Source organism: Oncorhynchus keta, unplaced genomic scaffold (genome assembly GCF_023373465.1).
Source record: "Oncorhynchus keta strain PuntledgeMale-10-30-2019 unplaced genomic scaffold, Oket_V2 Un_contig_4383_pilon_pilon, whole genome shotgun sequence".
Classification (NCBI taxonomy): domain Eukaryota; kingdom Metazoa; phylum Chordata; class Actinopteri; order Salmoniformes; family Salmonidae; genus Oncorhynchus; species Oncorhynchus keta.
Genome location: NW_026287744.1, coordinates 23,623 through 43,648, shown reverse-complemented (window position 1 = coordinate 43,648; position 20,026 = coordinate 23,623). Strand labels below are relative to the sequence as shown.

Here is a 20,026-nt window from a genome sequence, read left to right as displayed (position 1 = left end):
TGGAGGGATCAGGAGAGTAGTGGGATGGAGGGATAACAGGGGTAGAGGGATGGAGGGATCAGGAGGAGGGGTAGAGGGATGGAGGGATCTGTCCATTCAGGGATCAGGGAGGAGGGGTAGAGGGATGGAGGGATCAAGGAGGGGTGACAGAGGGGGGATCAGGACTAGAGGGATGGAGGGATCCCAGAGGGATGGAGGTCAGGAGGAGGGGGTAGAGGGATCAGGGACAGGAGGAGGGGTAGAGGGAGATGGAGGGATCAGGAGGAGGGGTAGAGGGAGAGGGGGGATCAGGATGAGGGGTAGAGGGATGGAGGGATCAGGAGGAGGGGTAGAGGGAGAGGAGGGATCAGGAGGAGGGGTAGAATGGAGGGATCTCCCTGGTCAGAGGGATGGAGGGATCTGGTAGGGGTAATGGGAGAGGGGGATCAATAACAGTGTTATGTCCCCAAATCCCAGTCATCAGCACTGTTGCTCCTGCTAACCTCTTAAACCTCCTCCTGTCTGGCCAGTCTGCTCTGGGCCATCCTGGGCTAAATGGGACAGCCTCATGCTAAACCTGCTCTAGCCTGGCGTGTCTCTTCGAGTAGTGCCCCATAACAGTTGTTGTTGCCAGGTCTGTCCATTCAGCTCCATTAATTAATGACACAGGGCAGACTAATAATCCCAACAGACTCTCTTCATCAAACAGAAAGAACTCTCCCTGGTCATTAGGTACAGTAATGTAATACAGAAATAACACAGTTATCAGAGGAACGGTCCACCCTCCCCCCTCTCTCTCTCTCTCTCTCTCTCTCTCTCTCTCTCTCTCTCTCTCTCTCTCTCTCTCTCTCTCTCTCTCTCTCTCTCTCTCTCTCTCTCTCTCTCTCTCTTTTGTCTCTCTCTCTCTCTCTCTCTCTCTCTCTCTCTCTCTCTCTCTCTCTCTCTCTCTCTCTCTCTCTCTCTCTCTCTCTCTCTCTCTCTCTCTCTCTCTCTCTCTCTCTCTCTCTCTCTCTCTCTCTCTCTCTCTCTCTCTCTCTCTCTCTCTCTCTCTCTCTCTCTCTCTCTCTCTCTCTCTCTCTCTCTCTCTCTCTCTCTCTCTCTCTCTCTCTCTCTCTCTCTCTCTCTCTCTCTCTCTCTCTCTCTCTCTCTCTCTCTCTCTCTCTCTCTCTCTCTCTCTCTCTCTCTCTCTCTCTCTCTCTCTCTCTCTCTCTCTCTCTCTCTCTCTCTCTCTCTCTCTCTCTCTCTCTCTCTCTCTCCTCTCTCTCTCTCTCTCTCTCTCTCTCTCCCTCTCCCTCTCCCTCTCTCCTCTCTCCTCTCTCTCCCTCTCTCTCTCTCTCTCTCTCTCTCTCTCTCCTCTCTCTCCCCCTCTCTCTCTCTCTCTCTCTCCATCTGTTCCTCTGAGAAAAGCAGACATCCACAATAACACAGGAGCTGCTGGGGATGAGATAATGACCCTGTTATTAATGGAGGGGCCAGATGCAGACCACTAGATCTAATGTAAAGGAGATAGACGGTGATCCAGACTGTACAGACTGTCGGAGCTCTGTCTGCAGTTTTCTCCTTGACCCCCGAGTCATTTCTTGTTGTAAAGTGTGACACCACTAATGAGATTGTGGTATTGGAGCAGTAACCCTTCATTAGCTTGTCTTTCTATCCTGCCATCTGATTGGATGTAGTTTTAGTTAACGATTGGTTGAGTAGTTGCTATAGTAATTTGAGTGAATGTAACAGTATTATAGAATCAGATTGGTCTGAATGGAGGTTCCATTGTGATGTGATCTAATATCATTCTGTGTGATGGGACCCAATCAGAGTTGAAAAGGAATGCTATCTGGCACCTGATTGGTGTAGAGATAACATCAACTCCATGTATGGGCGTGATATTCCCCACTGGATATATCTGTCTTTCATAGAGATGGATATTGATTCACACACACACACACACACACACACACACACACACACACACACACACACACACACACACACACACACACACACACACACACACACACACACACACACACACACACACACACACACACACACACACACACACACACACACACACACTGATTTGATCATCCAAACAGTGACAGTCATGTAGCTAACATGCAGTTTGAATACTGATATTGATTCAGTAGCAGGACACTTAATAGAGGTAGAAGAGTCTGTTCAGCCTGTTCCAGACTCTCTCTCTCTCTCTCTCTCTCTCTCTCTCTCTCTCTCTCTCTCTCTCTCTCTCTCTCTCTCTCTCTCTCTCTCTCTCTCTCTCTCTCTCTCTCTCTCTCTCTCTCTCTCTCTCTCTCTCTCTCTCTCTCTGTCTCTCTTCTCTCTCTGTCTCTCTCTCTCTCTCTCTCTCTCTCTCTCTCTCTCTCTCTCTCTCTCTCTCTCTCTCTCTCTCTGTCTCTCTGTCTCTCTTTCTCTCTCTCTCTCTCTCTCTCTCTCTCTCTCTCTCTCTCTCTCTCTCTCTCTCTCTCTCTCTCTCTCTCTCTCTCTCTCTCTCTCTCTCTCTCTCTCTCTCTCTCTCTCTCTCTGGGTTGTATTTACAGTGGTGTTTGTTCTTCACTGGTTGCCCTTTTCTTGTGGCAACAGGTCACAAATCCTGCTGTTGTGATGGCACACGGTGGTCTTTCACCCAGTTGATATGGGAGTTTGTGGATCTGTGTAATCTAAGGGGGAATATGTCTCTCTAATATGGTCATACATTGGACAGGAGGTTAGGAAGTGCAGCTCAGTTTCCACCTCATTTTGTGGGCAGTGAGCACATAGCCTGTCTTCTCTTGAGAGCCATATCTGCCTACGGCGGCCTTTCTCAATAGCAAGGCTATGCTCACTGAGTCTGTACATAGTCAAAGCTTCCTTAAGTTTGGGTCAGTCACAGTGGTCAGGTATTCTGCCACTGTGTACTCTCTGTTTAGGGCCAAATTGCATTCTAGTTTGCTCTGGTTTTTTTTGTTAATTATTTTCAATGTGTCAAGTAATTATTTTGTTTTCTTATGATTTGGTTGGGTCTAATTGTGTTGCGTCCTGGGGCTCTGTGGGGTGTGTTTGTGAACAGAGCCCCAGGACCAGCTGACTCAGTACCTAATTGCTATGCTAGTGTTTGTCACACAGACACACAGTACATTGGGCTGACTCAGTACCTAAGTGCTATACTAGTGTTAGTCACACACACACACACACACACACACACACACACACACACACACACACACACACACACACACACACACACACACACACACACACACACACACACACACACACACACACACACACATTGGGCTTGACTCAGTACCTAGGTGCTATACTAGTGTTAGTCACACACACACACAGTACATTGGGCTGACTCAGTACCTAGGTGCTATACTAGTGTTTGTCACACACACAGTACACACTGACTCAGTACCTAGGTGCTATACATTACATTGCTGACTCAGTACCTAGGTGCTATACTAGTGTTAGTCACACACACAGTACATTGGGCTGACTCAGTACCTAGGTGCTATACTAGTGTTAGTCACACACACACAGTACATTGGGCTGACTCAGTACCTAGGTGCTATACTAGTGTTAGTCACACACACAATACATTGGGCTGACTCAGTACCTAGGTGCTATACTAGTGTTAGTCACACACACAATACATTGGGCTGACTCAGTACCTAGGTGCTATACTAGTGTTAGTCACACACACAGTACATTGGGCTGACTCAGTACCTAGGTGCTATACTAGTGTTAGTCACACACACAGTACATTGGGCTGACTCAGTACCTAGGTGCTATACTAGTGTTTGTCACACACACAGTACATTGGGCTGACTCAGTACATAAGTGCTATACTAGTGTTTGTCACACACACAGTACAGGTGCTATACAGTACATTGGGCTGACTCAGTACCTAGGTGCTATACTAGTGTTAGTCACACACACAGTACAGAGTACATTATACTAGTGTTAGCTGACTCAGTACATAAGTGCTATACTAGTGTTTGTCACACACACAGTACATTGGGCTGACTCAGTACCTAAGTGCTATACTAGTGTTTGTCACACACACAGTACATTGGGCTGACTCAGTACATAAGTGCTATACTAGTGTTTGTCACACACACACAGTACATTGGGCTGACTCAGTACATAAGTGCTATACTAGTGTTTGTCACACACACACAGAGTACATTGGGCTGACTCAGTACCTAAGTGCTATACTAGTGTTTGTCACACACACACAGTACATTGGGCTGACTCAGTACCTAAGTGCTATACTAGTGTTTGTCACACACACAGTACATTGGGCTGACTCAGTACCTAAGTGCTATACTAGTGTTTGTCACACACACAGTACATTGGGCTGACTCAGTACATAAGTGCTATACTAGTGTTTGTCTTTCAGTCTCTGCTTTATGTTGATACTGTAATGCAGCCTAGTTGGTCTCATAACGCGACGTTGATTGACGTTTTCTTCTTAATCTACTGTAACTAACCAGATGTGTGGAGACTCAGTGATGTTTTCTACTTAATCTACTGTAACTAACCAGATGTGTGGAGACTCAGTGATGTTTTCTTCTTAATCTACTGTAACTAACCAGATGTGTGGAGACTCAGTGATGTTTTCTTCTTAATCTACTGTAACTAACCAGATGTGTGGAGACTCAGTGATGTTTTCTTCTTAATCTACTGTAACTAACCAGATGTGTGGAGACTCAGTGATGTTTTCTACTTAATCTACTGTAACTAACCAGATGTGTGGAGACTCAGTGATGTTTTCTACTTAATCTACTGTAACTAACCAGATGTGTGGAGACTCAGTGATGTTTTCTTCTTAATCTACTGTAACTAACCAGATGTGTGGAGACTCAGTGATGTTTTCTTCTTAATCTACTGTAACTAACCAGATGTGTGGAGACTCAGTGATCTGTGTGACGGACGGGGTTATGAGGCTGCAGGAGATGCTTTAGGAAACACACTGTCCCTTTTAAACAGCATCGCCCAGTGGTGGCCGTTGGTAGTCAAGAGCTTCAGAGTACTGTTCCTACTACACTCTGGCACACACACACACACACACACACACACACACACACACACACACACACACACACACACACACACACACACACACACACACACACACACACACACACACACACACACACACACACACACACACACACACACACACACACACACTCAAGCAAGGTTCCAAAATCTATAGTCTAGACCAGACTGTTATAGGCTCCCTCATCCTGGCCGCTTGCTGTGTGGTTGGGGTGTGTGTGTGTGTGTGTGTGTGTGTGTGTGTGTGTGTGTGTGTGTGTGTGTGTGTGTGTGTGTGTGTGTGTGTGTGTGTGTGTGTGTCTGTGCACACATGCTTGTCTGTTAGTGTGTTTTTAATCATTGTTGTCGTGTAACTTGGGAGGCTCTTTCCCCATTTGAAGATACAAGCTGTGTGGTTTAAAAAACAACAACTTTACTCCATCTCTTTCCTTCTGTTGTCTGCAAGCCTCTTCCTCTTTTCATAACTCTCATCCCTCCTCTCTCATCCCTCCTCTCCAAACTCCTCCTCTCCTCTCTCATCCCTCCTCTCTCATCCCTCCTCTCTCATCCCTCCTCTCCAAACTCCTCCTCTCCTCTCTCATCCTTCCTCTCCAAACTCCTCCTCTCCTCTCTCATCCCTCCTCTCCAAACTCCTCCTCTCCTCTCTCCCTCCTCTCTCATCCCTCCTCCTCTCCTCTCTCATCCCTCCTCTCTCATCCCTCCTCTCCAAACTCCTCCTCTCCTCTCTCATCCCTCCTCTCCAAACTCCTCCTCTCCTCTCTCATCCCTCCTCTCTCATCCCTCCTCTCTCATCCCTCCTCTCTCTCCCTCTCATCCCCTCCTCTCTCATCCCTCTCCCCTCCTCTCTCTCTCCTCTCTCATCCCTCCTCTCCTCCTCTCTCTCCCAACTCCTCCTCATCCCTCCCTCTCCAAACTCCTCCTCTCCTCTCCTCATCCCTCCTCTCCAAACTCCTCCTCCTCCTCTCTCATCCCTCCTCTCATCCCTCCTCTCCAAACTCCTCTCCTCTCCCCTCCTCTCCAAACCCTCCCTCCTCATCCTTCCTTCCAACTCCCCTCCTCTCCAAACTCCTCCTCTCTCCTCATCCCTCCTCTCCAAACTCATCCTGTGACTGTCTCAGGTGTCCCGGAGTCCTGATAAATAGAACAGTCCCCATTTGTGTCTCATCCCTTATCTCCCATCCATTTATCCTCTCCTCTCTCATCCCTCCTCTCCCATCTCTTGTCTCCCATCCATTCCTCCTCACCTCTCAAATCCCTCTTCTCCCATCCCTCGTCTCCTCTCTCCTAACCCATACCTCGTCTCCTCTCTCCTAACCCATCCCTCCTCTCCTAACCCATCCCTCCTCTGCCTCCAGCCTCCACATTCCCCCTTCACCACTCTGTTCCCTCCGAAGACTTCTCAGAGGCCATCTTGATGAAGACGAAGTGAATCATTTGTGTGACTGTGTGTAGGAGTGAGACGGAGTTTGATATAATAGACAGTGAATCATTTGTGTGACTGTGTGTAGGAGTGAGACGGAGTTTGATATAATAGACAGTGAATCATTTGTGTGACTGTGTGTAGGAGTGAGAAGGAGTTTGATATAATAGACAGTGAATCATTTGTGTGACTGTGTGTAGGAGTGAGAGGAGTTTGATATAATAGACAGGAGTCATTGTCCACGTGTCTCCCTGTGTAGGATATCCACGTGTTTGATATGGATAGACGTGAATCATTTGTGTGACTGTGTGTGAGACCAGGTGTTTGATATAATAGAAGTGAATCATTTGTGTGACTGATGGACCAGCGTGTTTGAATAATAGACAAATCAGGTGATGTGTGTAGCGTGTCTCCCTGAGACCACGAGTTTGATATAATAGACAAACAGGGATGTCCACATCTCAGTGCCTGTAGCATATTCCTACTGTATCCTGTTAGAAGTGTTCCTACTGTATCCTGTTAGAAGTGTTCCTACTGTATCCTGTTAGAAGTGTTCCTACTGTATCCTGTTAGAAGTGTTCCTACTGTATCCTGTTAGAAGTGTTCCTACTGTATCCTGTTAGAAGTGTTCCTACTGTATCCTGTTAGAAGTGTTCCTACTGTATCCTGTTAGAAGTGTTCCTACTGTATCCTGTTAGAAGTGTTCCTACTGTATCCTGTTAGAAGTGTTCCTACTGTATCCTGATAGAAGTGGTCCTACTGTATCCGTGGATCCAGCGTGTCTCCCTGTGTGGATCCAGCGTGTCTCCCTGTGTGGATCCAGCGTGTCTCCCTGTGTGGATCCAGCGTGTCTCCCTGTGTGGATCCAGCGTGTCTCCCTGTGTGGATCCAGCGTGTCTCCCTGTGTGGATCCAGCGTGTCTCCCTGTGTGGATCCAGCGTGTCTCCCTGTGTGGATCCAGCGTGTCTCCCTGTGTGGATCCAGCGTGTCTCCCTGTGTGGATCCAGCGTGTCTCCCTGTGTGGATCCAGCGTGTCTCCCTGTGTGGATCCAGCGTGTCTCCCTGCGTGGATCCAGCGTGTCTCCCTGTGGATCCAGCGTGTCTCCCTGTGTGGATCCAGCGTGTCTCCCTGTGTGGATCCAGCGTGTCTCCCTGTGTGGATCCAGCGTGTCTCCCTGTGTGGATCCAGCGTGTCCCCCTGTGTGGATCCAGCGTGTCTCCCTGTGTGGATCCAGCGTGTCTCCCTGTGTGGATCCAGCGTGTCTCCCTGTGTGGATCCAGCGTGTCTCCCTGTGTGGATCCAGCGTGTCTCCCTGTGTGGATCCAGCGTGTCTCCCTGCGTGGATCCAGCGTGTCTCCCTGTGTGGATCCAGCGTGTCTCCCTGTGTGGATCCAGCGTGTCTCCCTGCGTGGATCCAGCGTGTCTCCCTGTGTGGATCCAGCGTGTCTCCCTGTGTGGATCCAGCGTGTCGACCTGCGTGGATGCCCCTGTGTGGATCCAGCGTGTCTCCCTGCGTGGATCCAGCGCGTCGACCTGCGTGTGCCCCTGTTCATTGACATCAGCCGCCTCATTGGAAGAGCATGCAGCTCCACGCAGAGCCAATATAAAACTGGAATTACCCCGTAGCCGTCAAGTCTTTCAGTCATAAATCACAATTACAATGGCCAATTAGAGCCTGCCTGTTCCATTATCGTTTCCTCTTTACGTCTAATTGTAGAGTGCTGATTCAATAGAAACATCTGGTTAGCTTGTCATCGTCATCGTCCTGTTTTAGAACGCCGCGGTTGGTGTTGTTTTTCCACCTTCATCTTGTTTTTGTTGTTGTCCTGGAGCCATGACAACCGTCGTTATGAGAACCGTCGTTATGAGAACCGTCGTTATGAGAACCGTCGTTGTGAGAACCGTCGTTATGAGAACCGTCGTTATGATATGAGAACCGTCGTTATGAGAACCGTCGTTGAGAACCGGTTATGCCGTTATGAGAACCGCGTGTTATGAGAACCGTCCGTCCTGTGAGAACCGCGTGTATGAGAACCGTCGTTATGAGAACCGTCGTTATGAGAACCGTCGTTATGAGAACCGTCGTTATGAGAACCGTCGTTATGAGAACCGTCGTTATGAGAACCGTCGTTATGAGAACCGTCGTTATGAGAACCGTCGTTATGAGAACCGTCGTTATGAGAACCGTCGTTATGAGAACCGTCGTTATGAGAACGTCTCTCCTTCTCCCCTTCTCTCGTTCTTCTTCTCTCCCTCTCCCTCATACCCTCTCTCTCTCTCATTAAGTCTATTCACGATATCCTCTAGCTCCTTCCTGCTGCTTCCTAAACTATGTCTAACAAACACTAGGATGTTTTCCCTCCCCTGTAACAGCCTCCCGATCCTCTACAGGCGAGAGGCACAGGGGCACATGTTTTCCCTCCCCTGTAACAGCCTCCCGATCCTCTACAGGCGTGAGGCACAGGGGCACATGTTTTCCCTCCCCTGTAACAGCCTCCCGATCCTCTACAGGCGTGAGGCACAGGGGCACATGTTTTCCCTCCCCTGTAACAGCCTCCCGATCCTCTACAGGCGCGAGGCACAGGGGCACATGTTTTCCCTCCCCTGTAACAGCCTCCCGATCCTCTACAGGCGCGAGGCACAGGGGCACATACATCCATGTCACATTTCTCTGGCACACGCCAAGCGATAGATAACCCCTCACTTCCAGAAATGATCAGTCATTTACCTCAAAGGAATATGCAAATGTCTGTACGTAAGCGTGTATCTAGTTTCTTCCCCAAACACCCCGGTAATCGTATTACAGCGCCTGCGACAGCCACAGTACTTACTCTAACTAACTCCGCACCGCATGTTGTCTTTGACTAAGATAAGGAGTGGATCAGAAACACTTGGTTTTGCCAAGGCTGTGATAAGGCGTGTAGAATTTACAGGCGTCTGAATTTACAGGCCTCCTACTTTGCCCACAAAAACACGAGTCTAATCTTCCCGCTTCCTGGTTTTTATAAATAAGAGATTTAGTTTGTTCTACACCTGACCCCTGCGGGCACTGCCATTGGGCCAAATTGTCAATGCGCCAATCACACGTCATGATACTGCCAGTCTCCCAGATTAAGGAAGCGAGTCTTAAAGTAGCAGATTATTTCTTACTCCTGCAGGTGATGTTTATTGAAAACACAATAGAAAGCACAGTGACAGTGTTGACAGTAGAGAGCCGGGAATTCGGCATGGATTCAGTGAAACAAAATGACATCTGTCCCGGGTTGGGAACGTCTCTGTCTCTCTCTGTGTAAACCAGGGCTGTTGTTTTTAAAAGGGAAACACAATGCCGCAGAGAACTCAACCACTCTCTTACTGTGGAAATGTGTTCCATCACTCAGCGTCTGTCACAGAGAACTCAACCACTCTCTTACTGTGGAAATGTGTTCCATCACTCAGCGTCTGTCACAGAGAACTCAACCACTCTCTTACTGTGGAAATGTGTTCCATCACTCAGCGTCTGTCACAGAGAACTCAACCACTCTCTTACTGTGGAAATGTGTTCCATCACTCAGCGTCTGTCACAGAGAACTCAACCACTCTCTTACTGTGGAAATGTGTTCCATCACTCAGCGTCTGTCACAGAGAACTCAACCACTCTCTTACTGTGGAAATGTGTTCCATCACTCAGCGTCTGTCACAGAGAACTCAACCACTCTCTTACTGTGGAAATGTGTTCCATCACTCAGCAGCTGTCACAGAGAACTCAACCACTCTCTTACTGTGGAAATGTGTTCCATCACTCAGCGTCTGTCACAGAGAACTCAACCACTCTCTTACTGTGGAAATGTGTTCCATCACGTTAGCGTCTGTCATCACTCAGCGAGAACTCAACCACTCTTTTAGAACGTGTTCCATCACTCAGCGTCTGTCACAGAGAACTCAACCACTCTCTTACTGTGGAAATGTGTTCCATCACTCAGCGTTGTCACAGAGAACTCAACCACTCTCTTACTGAGAAATGTGTTCCATCACTCAGCGTCTGTCACAGATCAACCACTCTCTTACTGTGGAAATGTGTTCCATCACTCAGCCTTCTGTCACAGAGAACTCAACCACTCTCTTACTGTGGAAATGTGTCCCATCACTCAGCGTCTGTCACAGAGAACTCAACCACTCTCTTACTGTGGAAATGAACCAGCGTCTGTCACAGAGAACTCAACCACTTTCTTACTGTGGAAATGAACTCAGCGTCTGTCACAGAGAACTCAACCACTCTCTTACTGTGGAAATGATCACTCAGCGTCTGTCACAGAGAACTCAACCACTTCTTACTGAGAACTCAACCACTCTCTACTGTGTCCCATCAGAACGTCTGTCACAGAGAACTCAACCACTCTCTTACTGTGGAAATGTGTTCCATCACTCAGAGAACCTGTCACAGAGAACTCAACCACTCTCTTACTGTGGAAATGTGTTCCATCACTCAGCGTCTGTCACAGAGAACTCAACCACTCTCTTACTGTGGAAATGTGTCCCATCACTCAGCGTCTGTCACAGAGAACTCAACCACTCTCTTACTGTGGAAATGTGTTCCATCACTCAGCGTCTGTCACAGAGAACTCAACCACTTCTTACTGTGGAAATGAACTCAGCGTCTGTCATAGAGAACTCAACCACTTCTTATGAAATGATCACTCAGCGTCTGTCACAGAGAACTCAACCACTCTCTACTGTGGAAATGAACTCAGCGTCTGTCACAGAGAACTCAACCACTCTCTACTGAGGACCGTGTTCCATCACTCAGCGTCTGTCACAGAGAACTCAACCACTCTCTTACTGTGGAAATGTGTCCCATCACTCAGCGTCTTTGTCACAGAGAACTCAACCACTCTCTTATGAGAAATGTGTTCCATCACTCAGCGTCTGTCACAGAGAACTCAACCACTCTCTTACTGTGGAAATGTGTTCCATCAGAACAGCGTCTGTCACAGAGAACTCAACCACTCTCTTACTGTGGAAATGTGTTCCATCACTCAGCGTCTGTCACAGAGAACTCAACCACTCTCTTACTGTGAAATGAACCAGCGTCTGTCACAGAGAACTCAACCACTCTCTTACTGTGGAAATGTGATCACTCAGCGTCTGTCACAGAGAACTCAACCACTCTCTTACTCACTTAAAGTGAGAGAACTGTGTTCCATCACTCAGCGTCTGTCACAGAGAACTCAACCACTCTTTACTGTGAAATGTGTTCCAACTCAGCGTCTGTCACAGAGAACTCAACCACTCTCTTACTGTGGGAATGTGGTCCATCACCAAGTCTGTCACAGAGAACTCAACTCTGTCTTACTGTGGAAATGTGTTCCATCACTTCTGTCACTCAACCACTCTCTTACTGTGGAAACCATCACTCAGGAGCTGTCACAGAGAACTCAACCACTCTCTTACTGTGGAAATGTGTCCCATCACTCAGCGTCTGTCACAGAGAACTCAACCACTCTCTTCCTGTGGAAATGTGTTCCATCACTCAGCGTCTGTCACAGAGAACTCAACCACTCTCTTACTGTGGAAATGTGTTCCATCACTCAACAGCTGTCACAGAGAACTCAACCACTGTGGAAATGTGTTCCATCAGCGTCTCTGTCACAGAGAACTCAACCACTCCTTACTGTGGAAATGTGTTCCATCACTCAGCGTCTGTCACAGAGAACTCAACCACTCTCTTACTGTGGAAATGTGTTCCATCACTCAGCCTGTCACAGAGAACTCAACCACTCTCTTACTGTGGAAATGTGTTCCATCACTCAGCGTCTGTCACAGAGAACTCAACCACTCCTTACTGTGGAAATGTGTTCCATCACTCAGCGCTGTCACAGAGAACTCAACCACTCTCTTACTGTGGAAATGTGTTCCATCACTCAGCGTCTGTCACAGAGAACTCAACCACTCCTTACTGTGGAAATGTGTTCCATCACTCAGCGCTGTCACAGAGAACTCAACCACTCTCTTACTGTGGAAATGTGTTCCATCACTCAGCCTGTCACAGAGAACTCAACCAGACTGTGGAAATGTGTCTCCATCACTCAGCTCCCTGTAACAGCCTCCCTCTACTGATCCATCACTCAGCGTCGTCACAGAGAACTCAATCACTCTCTTACAAATGTGCCATCACAGCGTCTGTCACAGAGAACTCAACCACTCTCCTGTGTGTGTGTGTGTTCCTCACTCAGCGTCTGTCACAGGAACTCAACCACTCTCTTACTGTGGAAATGTGTTCATCACTCAGCGTCTGTCACAGAGAACTCAACCACTCCTTACTGTGGAAATGTGTCCCATCACTCAGCGCTGCGAGAGAACTCAACAGGGGCAAATGTGTTCCATCACTCAGCGTCTGTCACAGTCAACCACTCTTTCTGTGGAAATGTGTTCCACACGCGTCTGTCACAGAGAACTCAACCACTCTTACTGTGGAAATGTGTTCCATCACTCAGTCTGTCACAGAGAACTCAACCACTCTCTTACTGCCTGTCAAGAGAACTCAAACTCTCTTACTGTGGAAATGTGTCCCATCACTCATTTCTGTCACAGAGAACAACCACTCTCTTACTGTGGAAATGTGTTCCATCACTCAATTCGTCTGTCAAGAGAACTCAACCACTCTCTTACTGTGGAAATTGTTCCATCACTCAACGTCTGTCACAGAGAACTCAACCACTCTTACTGTGGAAATGTGTTCCATCACTCAAGTCTGTCAAGAGAATCAACCACTCTTTACTGTTTGTTCCATCACAAGGTGTCACAGAGAACTCAACCACTCTCTTACTGTGGAAATGTGTTCCATCACTCAGCGTCTGTCACAGGCCAACCACTCCTACTGTGGAATGTGTTCCATCAAAAGCACGTCTGTCACAGATGAACTCAACCACTCTCTTACTGTGGAAATGTGTTCCATTCAATAAGACAGAGAACTAACCACTTCTTACAGTGGAAATGTGTTCCATCACTCAGCGTCTGTCACAGAGAACTCAAACCACTCTCTTACTGTGGAAATGTGTTCCATCACTCAGCGTTGTCACAGAGAACTCAACACTCTCTTACTGTGGAAATGTGTTCCATCACTCAGCATATCTTCACAGAGAACTTAACCACTTCTTACTGTGGAAATGTGTTCCATCACTCAAACTGTCACAGAGAACTCAACCACTCTCTTACTGTGGGAATGTGTTCCATCACCAGCGTCTGTCATGAGAACTCAACCACTGAAACAAAATGTGTTCCACACTCCGTCTGTCACAGAGAACTCAACCACTCTCTTACTGTGGAAATGTGTTCCATCACTCAGCGTCTGTCACAGAGAACTCAACACTGTGTTGTGGAAACTCAGCGTCTGTCAGAGAACTCAACCACTCTCTTACTGTGGAAATGTGTTCCATCACTCAGCGTCTGTCACAGAGAACTCAACCACTCTCTTACTGTGGAAATGTGTTCCATCACTCAGCGTCTGTCACAGAGAACTCAACCACTCTCTTACTGTGGAAATGTGTTCCATCACTCAGCGTCTGTCACAGAGAACTCAACCACTCTCTTACTGTGGAAATGTGTTCCATCACTCAGCGTCTGTCACAGAGAACTCAACCACTCTCTTACTGTGGAAATGTGTTCCATCACTCAACCACTCTTACTGCGTCTGTCACAGAGAACTCAACCACTCTCTTACTGTGGAAATGTGTTCCATCACTCAGCGTCTGTCACAGAGAACTCAACCACTCTCTTACTGTGGAAATGTGTTCCATCACTCAGCGTCTGTCACAGAGAACTCAACCACTCTCTTACTGTGGAAATGTGTTCCATCACTCAGCGTCTGTCACAGAGAACTCAACCACTCTCTTACTGTGGAAATGTGTTCCATCACTCAGCGTCTGTCACAGAGAACTCAACCACTCTCTTACTGTGGAAATGTGTTCCATCACTCAGCGTCTGTCACAGAGAACTCAACCACTCTCTTACTGTGGAAATGTGTTCCATCACTCAGCGCTGTCACAGAGAACTCAACCACTCTCTTACTGTGGAAATGTGTTCCATCACTCAGGGTCTGTCACAGAGAACTCAACCACTCTCTTACTGTGGAAATGTGTTCCATCACTCAGCACTGTCACAGAGAACTCAACCACTCTCTTACTGTGTGTGTTCCATCAGAGAACTCAACCACTCTCTTACTGTGGAAATGTGTTCCATCACTCAGCGTCTGTCACAGAGAACTCAACCACTCTCTTACTGTGGAAATGTGTTCCATCACTCAGCGTCTGTCACAGAGAACTCAACCACTCTCTTACTGTGGAAATGTGTTCCATCACTCAACAGTGTCACAGAGAACTCAACCACTCTGTTACTGTGGAAATGTGTCTCCATCACTCAGTACCTCTGTCACAGAGAACTCAACCACTCTCTTAAAATGTGTTCCATCACTCAACGTGTCACAGAGAACTCAACCACTCCTTACTGTGGAAATGTGTTCCATCACTCAGCGTCTGTCACAGAGAACTCAACCACTCTCTTTTGTGGAAATGTGTTCCATCATCAACGTCTGTCACAGTTCTTCTAACGTCAACGTCTTACAGAATACCACTGCATAAATGTGTTCCCATCACTGCGTTCTCACAGAGAACTCAACCACTGTGTGGAAATGTGTTCCATCACTCAACGCTGTCACAGAGAACTCAACCACTCTCTTACTGTTCCAGTTGTTCTGACATCACTCAGCTGTGAATATGCATAAGAACAACCATTCCAGTTGTTCTATCACTCAGCGTTATGACAGATGCATAAACCACTCTCTTCCAGTGGAAATGTTCTATCACTCAGCGTTATGAATATGCTTGCTAAATGTGTTCCATCACTCTATTCCAGATGTTCTAACCACTCCTTACTGAATGTGTTCCATCAACATCACCTATGTCACAGAGTTCTAACCACTCTCTTATGAATATGCATAAACATACAGAGAACTAACCACTCCACTGTGGAAATGTTCTATCACTCAGCGTCTGAAGATGCATAAACATACCTATGTCCAGTTGTTCTAACTCAGCGTCTGAATATGCACTCAACCACTCTCTACTGTGGAAATGTGTTCATACTCAGCGTCTATTCCAGATGAACTCAACCACTGCTTATGAATGTGTTCATCATACCAGGTATGTCCACTATGTTCTAATTCTCTTATGAATATGCCATAAACATACCTATTCCAGTGGAAATGTTCTAAGCGTCTGTGAATATGCATAAAACATAACTATTCCTTAGAAATGTTCCATCACTCCAGCTATGAATATGAATAAACATATCTTATGTCCAAATGTGTTCCATCACTCAACGTATGAATATGCATAACCACACTCTATTCCAGATGTTCTATCACTCAGCGTTATGAAGATGAACTAACATACCTATTCCAGATGTTCCATCACTCATTATGAATATGCATAAACATACCTACTTCCAAATGTTCTAATTCAGCGTTGTCACAGAGAACTCAACCACTAAAATGTGTTCATCACCTATTCACAGAGTTCTAACCACTCCTTATGAAATATGCATAAACATAGACTATTCCACTTGTTCTAAATTCCATCATGAATATGCATAAGAACTCATACTCTATTCCAGTGGAAATGTGTCCATCATTCCGTTATGAATATGCATATGTGGAAACTATTCCAGTTGTCTAAGAGAACTCATATGTATGTGTTCCATCACTCAGCTATCTGTCCAGAGTTTCCAACTCAACCACTAACATACTGTAAACCATCACTCAGCGTCTGTCACAGAGAACTCAACCACTCTCTTACTGTGGAAATGTGTCCCATCACTCAGTTGTCACAGAGAACTCACCAGCTCTTACTGTGGAAATGTGTTCCATCACTCAGCCTGTCACAGAGAACTCAACCACTCTCTTACTGTGGAAATGTGTTCCATCACTAGAAGAGAACTCACACTCTCTTACTGTGGAAATGTGTTCCATCACTCAGCTGGAACTTCTCCCACTGTGGGCTGTTCCATCACTCAGCGTCTGTCAAGAGAACTCAACCACTTTCAAAAATGTGTTCTATCACTCAGGTTGTCACAGAGAACTCAACCACTCCTTACTGTGGAAATGTTTCCAAAGACGTCTGTCACAGAGAACTCAACCACTCTCTTACTGTGGAAATGTGTTCCATCACTCAGCGTCTGTCACAGAGAACTCAACCACTCTCTTACTGTGGAAATGTGTTCCATCACTCAGCGTCTGTCACAGAGAACTCAACCACTCTCTTACTGTGGAAATGTGTTCCATCACTCAGCGTCTGTCACAGAGAACTCAACCACTCTCTTACTGTGGAAATGTGTTCCATCACTCAGCGTCTGTCACAGAGAACTCAACCACTCTCTTACTGTGGGAATGTGTTCCATCACTCAGCGTCTGTCACAGAGAACTCAACCACTCTCTTACTGTGGAAATGTGTTCCATCACTCAGCGTCTGTCACAAAGAACTCAACCACTCTCTTACTGTGGGAATGTGTTCCATCACTCAACAGCTGTCACAGAGAACTCAACCACTCTCTTACTGTGGAAATGTGTTCCATCACTCAACAGCTGTCACAGAGAACTCAACCACTCTCTTACTGTGGAAATGTGTTCCATCACTCAGCGTCTGTCACAGAGAACTCAACCACTCTCTTTATCTTACTGTGTGTGTGTGTGTGTGTGTGTGTGTGTGTGTGTGTGTGTGTGTGTGTGTGTGTGTGTGTGTGTGTGTGTGTGTGTGTGTGTGTGTGTGTGTGTGTGTGTGTGTGTGTGCGTGTGTGCGTGGGTTGTGTACGTTTGTGATGCCAATTCTTCACAACCTGTCTGCAAAACCAAAAAGACAAACTATTCAAGGCTGGTACTACTTTATATATTCCAGTTGTTCTAATTCCGTTATGAATATGCATAAACATATCTATTCCAGTTGTTCTAATTCCGTTATGAATATGCATAAACATACCTATTCCAGATGTTCTAATTCCGTTATGAATATGCATAAACATACCTATTCCAGTTGTTCTAATTCCGTTATGAATATGCATAAACATACCTATTCCAGTTGTTCTAATTCCGTTATGAATATGCATAAACATACCTATTCCAGTTGTTCTAATTCCATTATGAATATGCATAAACATATCTATTCCAGTTGTTCTAATTCCGTTATGAATATGCATAAACATATCTATTCCAGATGTTCTAATTCCGTTATGAATATGCATAAACATACCTATTCCAGATGTTCTAATTCCGTTATGAATATGCATAAACATACCTATTCCAGATGTTCTAATTCCGTTATGAATATGCATAAACATATCTATTCCAGATGTTCTAATTCCGTTATGAATATGCATAAACATACCTATTCCAGTTGTTCTAATTCCATTATGAATATGCATAAACATACCTATTCCAGATGTTCTAATTCCATTATGAATATGCATAAACATATCTATTCCGGTTGTTCTAATTCCATTATGAATATGCATAAACATATCTATTCCAGTTGTTCTAATTCCGTTATGAATATGCATAAACATATCTATTCCAGTTGTTCTAATTCCGTTATGAACATATATAAACATTCCAGTTGAATGTATATTATTGTTTACTAGCTGTTGTCCAATGACGACTAACTATGTTGTAACCCACTCCCTCTTCAACCAGGGTTGAGTGGAGCGTGGTCTGTTTAGTAGAAGACAGCGTTGGGTCGTTGTATCTTGGTTTCTCCCTTGACGAAGGACATGCTGACTAAAACACTCACGACTTTCAAACTTGGTGTTCTATTGAGTAGGTTAAGAACCAATTCTTATTTACAATGACGGCCCTACCACCGGCCAAACCCAGACGACGTTGGGCCAATTGTGAGCTGCCCAATTAGGCCTCCCAAACACGGCCGGATGTGATTCAGCCTGGAATTGAACCAGGGTCTGTAGTGACGCCTCTAGCACTGGAGATGCCGTGCCTTAGACCGCTGCGCCACTCGGGGAGCCGATCTTACATAAAGTCATTTTAAACTAATTACATTTAAAAAAAAATCTTTATTTAACTAGGCAAGTCAGTTAAGAACAAATTCTTATTTTCAATGACGGCCTAGGAACAGTGGGTTAACTGCCTGTTCAGGGGCAGAACGACAGATCAGTACCTTGTCAGCTCGGGGGTTTGAACTTGCAACCTTCCGGTTCCAACACATGACGAGTGCCTTGGTCCTTTTGAATTGTTTTGTCTTCTATGGTGTCAACAGGTGGACGTGAATTCAAGGTTGTTTTGTTGTGTTTTTCCATCGCGGTTGCTGTACCCTTCTCTCTAACCTTTAACCTCTCTGTGTTTTCACCAGACCTGCTGGCTGTGCCCAAGCACCCCTACGCTGCCATGGAGAACTGGGGTCTGAGTGTGTTTGTAGAGCAGAAGATCCTACTGGACCCAGAGGTCTCATCCTTCTCCTACCAGATGGAGCTGACCATGGTGGTGGTTCATGAGATCTGCCATCAGGTATAATACACTATGCTATGCTATGCTAGGCTATGCTACACTTCTCCTACCAGATGGAGCTAACCATGGTGGTGGTTCATGAGATCTGCCATCAGGTATAATACACTATGCTATGCTATGCTAGGCTATGCTACACTTCTCCTACCAGATGGAGCTAACCATGGTGGTGGTTCATGAGATCTGCCATCAGGTATAATACACTATGCTATGCTAGGCTAGGCTATGCTACATTTCTCTTACCAGATGGAGCTCATTATGGTGGTGGTGCATGAGATCAGCGATCAGGTATAAGATACTATGCTATGCTAGGCTAGGCTATGCTACACTAGGCTACATTACTATACAATACACTAGGCTATGTAATGCTATGCTACGCTAGGTAATTCTATACACTACACTTTTCGTACCATCAGGTACAAAACACTACTGACTAAACTCATGCCATCTTTAGGGCCCTGAGTTGTTCCTTACTTGAAACCATGGGTTCTTAATTATACCCTGTAACTGCGGGGATGTTTTTCTGTTCAGGCCACGTGGTAAAACACTCCTGGCCCTTCGTCACCACAGCAGAGTAGGGCTTCAGTTATACCAGGCTCCTTGATGACAATAGGATGAGGGCTGAGTGTTTGTGTTCTACTCTGTTGTCCCTGAGTCCTCTCAGACAGGTGCCTGAATGATACTCTGGGTTTACATCAAAGACTCTCTCTCTCTCTCTCTCTCTCTCTCACACACACACACACACACACACACACACACACACACACACACACACACACACACACACACACACACACACACACACACACACACACACACACACACACACACACACACACACACACACACACACACACACACACACACACACACACACACACACACACACACACACACACACACACACACACACACACACACACACACACACACACACACACACACACACACACATACAAACACACACACACACACACACACACACACACACACACACACACACACACACACACACACACATACAAAC

General features: G+C 46.2%; 1 protein-coding gene across 1 annotated transcript in view; it reads left to right on the top strand.

Moving 5' to 3' along the window:
- Nucleotides 1-19,163, top strand: part of LOC127924643 (thyrotropin-releasing hormone-degrading ectoenzyme-like) — a 247,018-nt gene extending 227,855 nt beyond the window's left edge. Inside the window, exon 4 of the mRNA XM_052509358.1 lies at nucleotides 18,848-19,163. Coding sequence (XP_052365318.1) covers nucleotides 18,848-19,008 — 161 coding nt within the window. The 3' untranslated portion in view covers nucleotides 19,009-19,163. The remainder of the gene's footprint in view (nucleotides 1-18,847) is intronic.
- The last annotated feature ends 863 nt before the right edge of the window (nucleotides 19,164-20,026 follow it).